General features: G+C 39.9%; 1 protein-coding gene across 1 annotated transcript; it reads right to left on the bottom strand.

Moving 5' to 3' along the window:
- Nucleotides 1-5,518: 5,518 nt before the first annotated feature.
- On the bottom strand, nt 5,519-10,096 carry LOC149832036 (GDP-L-galactose phosphorylase 2-like). The gene is made up of 7 exons (XM_090014275.1): nt 9,326-10,096; nt 8,619-8,737; nt 8,454-8,513; nt 7,283-7,537; nt 6,672-6,857; nt 6,197-6,448; nt 5,519-6,099 (listed from the first exon to the last, which is right to left on the bottom strand). Exons 1-7 carry the CDS (start codon nt 9,411-9,413, stop codon nt 5,752-5,754), a joined length of 1,308 nt encoding a protein of 435 aa, XP_089870401.1. The 5' UTR covers nt 9,414-10,096; the 3' UTR covers nt 5,519-5,751.
- Nucleotides 10,097-10,622: the final 526 nt, after the last annotated feature.

The following is a 10,622-nucleotide window of genomic DNA, read 5'->3' as shown; positions in this document are numbered from 1 at the left end:
CCCCCCCCCCCCTCACATGAATCCTAGCTACGCCCCTGGCACGGAGCAATGGTATGGTTATATAAGTGTTAGGGGTCTGCCTTTCAAACAAGAAAGAGTAAAAATAAATGCAATCAATGACTACGGCAGGACACGAACATATCAATATACACCAATAGGGTATGGATGAGATTTACTCGAGAACGCAAGGGATAATAAGGATGGGTTTCAGTCAATAAGGAAAAGATTTCTCAAGAAAATAACAGTATCGATGGGTATGTCAAATCTCTTTCAATAAGGAGGGAACCCAACCTAACTGGACTCTCCTCTTTTGTCATGATAATTTTCTATATATTAAAAGAACAAAGATATGGCCCATGAGGCTCTTCGCTCTTGTCTAATGTGCATCACCCATTGCCGGCCCCAGGGCAAGGGTCCTAGCCTTGGAGTTTAAACATCGCCGGCGCAACTAGGTCTTCATGCCGGGCGCGGTTTCTCTGAGTTAATAAAAAAAGTGCAGAAGCCTGTGGGAGTATTGTCCCTTGCAGCTATGCCAAAGTTAGTGTATACAGTACAACCTTGTGGGCAAGGGGCATAGGGTTTTATTCCATGAACTCAGCAAACGAGGCATTTTTTCCCGGTTATCCAAAAACAAGTGCTGAAGCACCTTCGTTTACAGACTACAATTTCTCAAAACTTTTACTGTATATGTATGAAGGACATTGGATTGGTACATGTGATTGAAACAATTCTATTACTTAATATAGTGAATGCATATGTCCAGTAATATATGAAGCACATGGGATTTATCATTGTTCTTTAATTCAGATCTCTTTAAAGGATGGTCATAATTTTTCTCATTTGAAAGGATCAATTCTTTCAGAAACTTCAAGTTTTGGAGGTCCTTGGCCTGCTTGGATCCTCTTAGAGCATGTCATTTTCATATTTTTTTGTCCATTTGATTTAAAGGTATCTTTGCCCCAAACGATGATGATGGTTAGGTTGCACTATCGTAACCCAGATGGTCACAGGTTCAGATCTCACACAAGTTCTCCCTTTCAAAGGTAAAACAGAATGCAGATTTTATCAAGAGTATTGACTTTTTAATCATAAAATTTTAGTGTTTTTGCTACTATTGATTTTTGAATCACTGAAATTGTGCACGAAGGTGGGGTTTTATCAATTAAAATGCCAAACTTCACTAAACAGAGCATGTGGATCACATCTGTTGGGTCAGGTTTGAATCGTTTGATGATGACAATAACCTGCAACAAAGAAATTTCACTGAGGATATGACATTAGGGTATGAAGGTAGAGATGAGTGGACCCTATTTCCCGTTTGGGAGCCTTGCTTAAGATGGAAATAACTAGCTACCAGATTCGGGTTCGGGTTCTGTATGGTCAAGAAAATAAAATCCAAAAGGGATCTATACAATTTTAAAAACTTATATTCACTGAATACTTAGTAACATATAAAACACACATGTCAAGCCGAGTTGGATCCTACAAAAATCATAGCCCAAATGACCCACATCTCTAGAAAGGTTGTTCATCATCCATGGCCCAAAACCAACCCACATATTACTCATGTCTGGTTTGAGTCGACCTGAATAATGTTCGAATTAGCATTTTTGTTGCTCATACCCATTCAAATTTGTGTCAGGTCAGGTCAGATGTCCAACGCAGATCCAACCCGTTGACAGCTCTAATTGGGGCTTCATGGGGTGCCTACTTTTTTCGACTATAATTAGGGATGGCAGTGGGGCAGGGCTGGGGACAAGGTCTCCACCCCCGCCCCGCCTCAAGATTAGAACCTCCATCCCCGCCTCCATCCCTGGCGGGGATGGATTTTAACATCCACCCCCGTGCAGGGACGGGGTGGGGATCGTGGCGGGGACGGGGCAGGGCGGGGAAAAGGGTACGTCCATCCCCGCCTCCATCCCTGAACGGGGATAGATTTAAACCTTCGTCCCTGTATCATACCCTTCATCCCCGGTCCAAACGGGGTGAGGCGGGGCACCACTTTCCCCCGGTCCACTGCCATCCCTAACTATAATGGGGAGGCCTTAATTTCCATTTGTTAGAGACCAAATAAAAATTCTTTATGATTCTTGCCTTTCTTAGAAATTTGCTTTAATTAGCATTGTGTTAGATTAATTTGATATGCAAGGATGATAAAATTGTGTTATATTGTTTTACATGTTTAAAGGTTTCTTAACAAGGTTTTTGGTAAAACTTATACTTTATTTTTTACAGTTGTTAAATGTATGATTTCGTACCCAGAATTGTGAATTTTCACTTGCATTTACAATTTTATTGATGGAGAGAAATGGTGGGTTGGCGTGGCAAGGGTGATGGTTTTATGGGCCAGGATTTCTAAACGTGTGAATGGTGTTTAGACTTTATAGACGTGCACATTTAAAGTTTGTAAAATTTAATTTTGGATTTTAATATTTGGAATGGTGATTCAAACTATTTATTTTACATTATTGTTTGAAATAAATGGTTTGAACGGTGAAATTAAATCTATGATGAGCTCATATCTTTGGGTTATATTTAGCATTTGAAAAATAAAATAATGATTTGATTTTTGACAAAAGGTCTTGTCTTTGGTAATTTCTTATTGAACCTCGTACTAAGAGGCTAAAACATGCTCACTCTTGCGCTCAGGCCTCTAGTGCTTGGTAAGGTTGGAGCAGAACTATAAATTAGTCCTTAAAAAAAATCCAGATTTTTTTATGTAAATTTAAGGTCGTTACACTCTTTACTTGCGAATGTCCTCAAAATGTGTGAAAATAATAAATAGAATTTAAATGAAACACGATAATAGCACCTCAACGCTTAAACGGTAACTGCTTAACCAAGATGTGGAATAAGTAACAAAGTGAGGAAAATCTATAAATAGATGAGAAATTATACAGGCAAGATACCATATATTGAAAGCCAATGATAGCTTAGCTCATACATTTTTTCTTGAGAGACAAAAGAATTTATTAAAGGAGTAGAGAAATTGCAGTGCACAAGAAAGAAAAATATAGCTCATGCATTAGGTCATGGAGACTAATCATGTGACCGCATTTTGTGAACCCCATGGCAACTGAATGTTGTCCCTGCTAAAAATGCTGTATTATGATTCGTCCAAAGATCCATGCTATCACCCTAAAATGACTCTGGTTATCTGGTAGGGATGACTTGTCAATATCACGACTCCCAACACCCAGAAACCCCACTAGCAGCATCCGGCATATGGATTTCAAATACCTTATTCTTGAGAGAGAGAGAGAGTGAGCATTCACCATTAACATTACCAAAATACATCCAACAGAATATTGGATGGGAGAGACAAAAGAGAAACATAAGAGCAAAACAACCGCAATCTAGATGGTGATTGTGCATAGATCAGAGTACACAGAGAGAGAGAGAGAGAGAGAGAGAGCAGTCCAAAGCACTCTTTTGTAAAAAATTGTCATTGGCAATAAGCAGAGCCGGTATAAGTCCCATCATGCAGCTTCCACAAGCATGTTCCAAATCTCCACTTCAAACAAGGTGGATTAGACTAATTCAATCTCAACCATGCAGAATTTTTAAGTTTTCTTTCTAAGTATCATGGACCATGAACCATAAGTTTAGCGTGTTCAGCAATCATTCTGGCAATATTATAAGCCCTCCCGAGTGTAGGGTGTCAACGATATGGTCATGGTGAGAAATAAGAAGACCTCATTAAGGCCCAGGTCCCGACCTGAAGGTCCGATTAATACATGAACCCGGGTATAGTTTGTGAAATTTTATACCAGACCTGCGGCCGACCCGAGTTCCGATTAAGACCCACAAATTTTCAATGTAAAAATGATAAAAAATATTATTTTACCGGGTATGGTCTGGGTCCGGTTCATGTAGTTCTTATCAGATCCCAGTATGGTTTCTCTTATAATAGACCCAGGTCCAGACCCAATACCATACCCAAAAATCTGGACAAAGTCTAGTTCCACCTGGGTCTGAACCAAACCCGACCTGTTGACACCCCTACCTTAGTGTACTGCAGGGGAGGATACCCGATATGAGATGGTCTGTGTTTGGGCTGAGAAGTGTTGGGCATGACCCGGCCTGACAAGCAAACACCCTGCACCTGGGTAGTACCAAAGCCACATCCCATGGAGCTTGGCCCAGCTCAGTCTGTTCACTGGTCGGGCTCAAAAGGGCCCAACCTCACCAGATGGGAAATCAGCTCACAAAACCCAGGCCAATGGGTGCAGGTATTTGGTGGGCAGGGATCAGGCCAGCCTGACGTCCACTTTCCTAGTATGTGGTTTCCCTCTTGTTCTTGCCTAGGCAAACCGTGGCAAGCTAAGCTACTAAGAAGGTTTGAACCAAAGACCTCTTGGGTGTAACCGTTGCAACGGTTTCAAGTTGTAGAACCTTGATCATATTATATTCATCAAGAATCTTTGACGTACAATCAGGTTATATTTAATGACTAACAAATAGTCTAAAAACCAAGTCAATATCTGCAGATGCTGCAACGCGGGCAGGTGGTAGGACACATCAAAATAGATGGAAATTTTTTACAGAAAAAACTGCCATACCCTTTACATGTAGCAGCAGAATTTGGTTCATAGTAACAACACGACTGCACAACCATGCACTCATTTACCACTCAAAATACAAGAAATCTTTTGATTCGAGATGAAGTTCCCTACTGCTCAGTCAATCATGTATCACAATAGCCAAATACTGTTAGATAAGACCACGTTTTATTTGGACCAGTAGGCAGATCTGAAATCCTACATGAAAGCCTTCCTAGCATCATCACAAGGTTCTATACCTCGTTAACATAGTCAACAAATGAATCAGTTTCATTTTCAAAAGAATAATTGCAAATTAACAACAATTTCGTTGGATATTCATTAGCTTTTATTGACAAAAGGAAACACGGTAAAAAGTCATGATTTGCTTGGAGCCTCATTTACAATTTTGTTTTCGGACAGGTACAAAACGATGACCCACTTATCACCAATTTAGAAAAGATTGTAATTTCTATTTATTATATTCAACAGCTGAGTTTTCTGACCGCTTGAATCTTGTCTCTTGGGGAAGCTTAAATCCGATTCAACTCCTTTATTTTAGTACAAGCCCAAAGAACGACAAAGCACTATACTAAATGGAAAAGTAATCAGCAACACACAATCATAGCCAAATAAAATACTTCAGAACATGAAATGCATAGAGAATGACCAATGAAGTCACATCACAAATTAGAACTAGGTGGCCACATTATTCAGTAGTCCTTTTTATTTAGAGATAAGTCATAGATACAGGCATACAGCCAAATATTAGTCAACAGATGAGTTTTCTGACCGCTTGAATCTTGTCTCTTGGGGAAGCTTAAATCCAATTCAACTCCTTTATTTTAGTACAAGCCCAAAGAACGACAAAGCACTATACTAAATGGAAAAGTAATCAGCAACACACAATCATAGCCAAATAAAGTACTTCAGAACATGAAATGCATAGAGAATGACCAATGAAGTCACATCACAAATTAGAACTAGGTGGCCACATTATTCAGTAGTCCTTTTTTATTTAGAGATAAGCCATAGATACAGGCATACAGCCAAATATTAGTCAACAGATAGACCTCTAATGGCTAAAGAGGCTACTCCATAAAAGAAAAGGGCCATGAATACATTAACATAACAGAACTAGACGGCATCAAACCACCCATAAATCATATTACTGATGCGCAAGGCATTCTTCAGATACCCATAAATCAAACTACCGGTGCACAAGGCATTCCTTATCAAGTACCACTCCAGACAGACCTTTGATTGCAACATTCTTGAGAAAGCCCATGCCCTCGGTTAACTCAGACACTTCGATTGCCATGGTGCCATCACCATTTCCAAATGCTGCTTCCAATACAAATGACTTCACCTCTTCAAATCTCTCTTCTGACAGAGACACTTCAGCAAGCAGCTTCCGCGCATACTCCTCAGATGCACCATCAAAATCCTGCTTCCTCTTGAGCACCATATGGCCACTAATTTCCCATACAGCAGGGTTCACTTGTGTGTCCAGCAATTCTTGACTGACCTCTCTCAATGCTTGTTTCTCAGCATAGCACTATTTTCATCCATTCAAAAAGCATTCTTACTATAGCCCATTTTCCTATCCTAATGAACGATAAGAAAATAATGATAAAAAAAACTTGCTTATTTACCTGAGGAAAGAGGAAAACACGCTTCCCAGAATCTGCAATGAGAAGATTAAAGGGGATGCTGTTGTCTTGGAGACAAAAGCAGCATGTGGAAACTACATGGGAAAGACCTTGCAGAGTGTCTCCACCTTGGAAAACCAAACCCCTCACTGGGTAGTTGAGGAGCTCATATACTTTAACACCATTTTCAGATTTTCTGGTTAGCCTTCTGGTAGGTGCTTTCTCAACAGGGAAAGCAATATTCAAGTAGTAAGCCTGCATACGTTTACACACATCCAGGACAGAGTTCAGGTACAAGACAATCAAGGCAAATATTTGCTAAGACAAATCACTAAGCTCAACTGTTTATATTGTATAACATTGAATGTATGCATAAGTGTAACTTATGCTCTTGCTGCTGACCACAAAAAAATGCAATTGTTTGCAGTTATGGGATAACTACTCCAAAAGACATGGCAATGACATAAATGTAAAGTACCTGAAAATGAAGATGATTGATGGTAGCAAAGGCACCCAAGCTGTTGTAACCCACTCTGAAGAATGAATTAGCTGCCTCTACAGCCATGTGGAGTGCAAGAAACAGGCTCCCCTCATCCATTTTTTGAGGCAAGCATTCAAGGATACGAGGAATAAGCAGTACATGACCATATTCTATAGGGCTCACCTGCAAAAGAAAAGAAATGTCAAACAGAGGACAACAGAAGAAACCAAGAGTTTTCCTACTAATATGCAACCACTCAAGCTTTAGACAGTTTTGGCAGCTGTAGATGACAACAGATCTGACTATTGGCACTTTCAATTGTTGTTCAGCGTCCCTGCGGGATAATTTTATTGCCTTTTGGTAAGCCTACCAAATATTATCCACCAATTTCCAAATACAACCACCGAGGGTTGTTTCCAGATTACCTATCAGGAACTTTCCATTGTGCCACATGCATTTAAGTTTTAATTGACAAAAGAATAAAATAAAGAGATCATAGTGAATAAATTTCATCATTAGAGAATTTAAATTGCATCACGGTCCAGATAACATCACAATTTGAATTCAGGAAAAAAAATTAAAAAGGCCACAATGAATAGGTTCCTTACATTGATAGCTACAACACTTGGACTCACAGCAGCAGATATGGAAGAGCTGGGGAAGAACTGCATTCTACAATCATTATCATCTCCAGTCTCCTCTTCAAAGCGGAAGAGCACCTCCTCCTGTCCTACTTTCGTGAAATTGAACTTATTGGGATCAAACGGTTGCAGGACCCTGTCAATTCTGAATTCTGTTGGCCTTTTCTTAAGGTGACGCCCCTCGTTCAACTGAGCAATAAAACCATACTTCCCAGGTATCACCTATTTCCAACACCCCCAACAGACCAACAATAAGAAACACATGGACACATGCATTGCCTTTTGTTTATGTGAAGACAACAGTGTTAATTAAAAGCTTAAGCAAATTCATCCAGTTATCCAATTGAGCACCGTACTCAGTTAATGTGCCTGCCATTTCTACAAAGACATATACCATAAATGAAGGCATAGGCCATAGAGAAATGCATCTACTCAAATATGCTTCTCACTAAAAATAAGCTAGGATGCTTCCAACGAGACATCGATACTTATAATTTTGACAAGTTACCTTCTAATTTGATTTATTTCATTTTTATCATTAGCTTTATTTCAGCCATGGTCCTGGTATGGACGATATTTTTGAAAAGATGGCGACATTAACAGCCTTTCTAGGTAAGCCAATGAAATCCACAAAATATCATGATATTTTCAAAATAATGCAGAAAATAAATATCACAAGATTTTTGAATTTTTTATGTATGTTAAGCCTATGTTTTTTTTTTCTTTTGTATTTTTAAAAACTTTTATATCAGTCTCTTTATATTTTAGTAAGAAAAATTAATAGAAAACTTTCATTTTTTATTTCTTTTAATTCTTTGTATTTTTTTAAATTTTCAGAATTCTGAGATTTTTCCCAAAGAACTGCTTTTCGAAAAAACTAAAAAAAACAATCCTTAGTGAGAAATTGCCAAAAAAGATACTGGGGACTATATTTTTTATCTAGGCAAGCTGGGTATACCCCATGTGCGATTTGAACTCAAGACCCTCAGTCAAAATACTGTAACTCTACCAGACCAGCTATCACAATCAGCCCCACCATAAGCAGTGTGTATAGGTTAATGCATACTTGTGGGCTCCATAACCTCAGAAACAAAGTCAAGTAACAAGGAAAAAGAAAGTTGACGAAGAGAAAAGGCACCTTCGTTTCGCAAGCAGTGACATCATATCGAAAGAGGCCTCTGCTCACTCGATCTTCCCACTGGAATTTATAAGGATTCCATACATAAACAAGTCAATATACGAATCTTCAAACTTCAACAAAAATTAAGAAAAATATGGAAACATTTCATAATATGAATACTACCTCTCCCATGAGAATGGTATCGAAGGATATCTCTCCAGTCCCGTCCGAGGGGGTATCCTTCATCTCCCCGCCATTCCTGCCTTTCTCCCCCTTGAAAGTGTACAAAGGAAACTTGGCTCCTACATAGACAGATACAGATACCTCTAACTCTAAGATGCTAGAATCTCAGCGTGAAACTAGGCACGAGTTCGTTTTTCTAGCAATTACTCAGGTTATACGTATAACATATAAACTACCCAAATGGAGTTATCAATCTGAGATGGACCACAGTATCAGAATCATGTCTACAGATGCAAATTACGAACAAAGGACCCAAATCTCCCATCCCATGTATCCACAACTACCATGGATTCAGCATCACTAACTCTCTCGTAATCCAAAAATAGTTTAATGCCGTAATGAACCTATCAGACTAACAGAGCACCAAAGAAAGAAACAGTTTTTCCAATCAAAACCCACAAAAAAAAAAATCAAAATCTGAGTTTTTCTCATAAAACTGTAAAATTTCTAGCCAAAACCTCCCAAAAAACCAAAATCATTTACGTGACATTTCTCAAAATTGCAAATTTATGCCAAAACACCCAAAAGACCAGAATAAAATTAATGGGTATTGCTACCTAATCGAGAGAGAGAGAGAGAGAGAGAGAGAGAGAGAGAGAGAGAGAGAGAGAGAGAGAGAGAGAGAGAGAGAGAGAGAGAGAGATTACCTAAGAGGCAGCATTTCCCCAGACAATTCCGTCCGCACCCTTCTTGGTAATTGGAGACCACAGTCGGAACCCTCTTGATGCTCAGCATCTTCGTTCCTACGGGAAGACTTCTTCCTTCCTTCTCTTTGGGTTGTTTCCCCTGTTAATTCTTCGAGTAGCTACTTCTAACAAAGCAAACTATCTAACCCTCCCGGATTCCTGCGGAAAGAGGGAGGGAGGAACGAGAGGACCCGGCGGAAGTGGGCGCCTGTGCCGCCTCCTGCGAGGAAGAGGAGATCGGAGGGGCTGCCGCCTTCGGAAGGCAGGGCGCCGCGGCCGCCGTGAAAGGAGTGTGTGTTCAGTGAAAAGGCGGGCAGGAGGTTCCTCTGTCGCCGGGCGGCTCGCTCATGGAGAAGGGAACGGATTTCTCGATGCACAGCCGTGATGCTACAACTTGCCTCCCCTGGGGTGTTGCCCGAATCAATCCCCTCTTCCTAAATCCCCTTTCCCTGAAAAGCCCAGAGCCTCCCTCCCTCACTGTATCACAGAAGCACACACAATCTCTCTCTCTCTCTCTCTCTCTCTCTCTCTGAAGGTAAGAAGCCAGCAGCAGTTGGGGATCCTTATGTTTTGTTTCTCTCTCTAGAATTCTCTCTCTTTCTCCCTCCAGAGATTTTGGGTGATACAGAAGAGGGTTGGAGAAATAGTGGGGATTTGGGGAAGACAAGTATGGTTGGTGCCCTTCTGCTTTGTTTCTCTCTCTAGAATTTCCCACTTTCTCTCTCCAGGGATTTTGAGTGGTCTTGGTAAAACAGGCGGTCCAACGGGTTGGTGGCTTCACGTGAGACTCACCTTTTTGCAATAAAAAAAAAGTAATTTACATACAGGCGGCTAATCTAGAGCCTATTTTCTTTCTATCTACTGGTTTCAAATGTTTATAGAAAACACCATTTTTTTATACGGGCCCTCTTTTTTATGGAAAAAGCCAAAAAAAGGCCTCATATTAGCATCAAAAATGTAGATAAAGGTGATTTCTTTGAGTTTTCTATTTTGCATTTTCGAATCGAAAAACAATCATTTATCCCCAAGTAATATTGTCATTTGATTTAATTTAACTGAGATTTAACTTGGAGTTAATGGTCAATGTTTAGAGTTAGGGGTGTCAATAGGTCGGGTTTGACCCGAACCCGACCCTTAACAAACCCTATATCATGCTTTGGTGACAAATAAGAAGGTCCAATTAGAATCGGGTTCGAAAACAAAAGTTTTGATTAATACATGGACCCAGGTATGGTTTGTGAAATTTCATACCAGACTA

Source organism: Nuphar pumila, chromosome 7, assembly GCF_984573655.1.
Source record: "Nuphar pumila chromosome 7, dmNupPumi1.hap1.1, whole genome shotgun sequence".
Taxonomy (NCBI): Eukaryota; Viridiplantae; Streptophyta; class Magnoliopsida; order Nymphaeales; family Nymphaeaceae; genus Nuphar; species Nuphar pumila.
This window is presented reverse-complemented; position numbering and strand designations above follow the sequence as displayed.

Coding starts and splice junctions, on each gene's coding strand:
- LOC149832036 (XM_090014275.1), bottom strand. CDS start 9,413: ATGCTGAGCATCAAGAGGGTTCCGACTGTGGTCTCCAATTACCAAGAA. Junction 8,738..9,325: donor GGGGAAATGCTGCCTCTTAG/GTAATCTCTCTC, acceptor CTGTCTATGTAG/GAGCCAAGTTTCCTTTGTAC. Junction 6,449..6,671: donor TCAATCATCTTCATTTTCAG/GTACTTTACATT, acceptor AAACGTATGCAG/GCTTACTACTTGAATATTGC.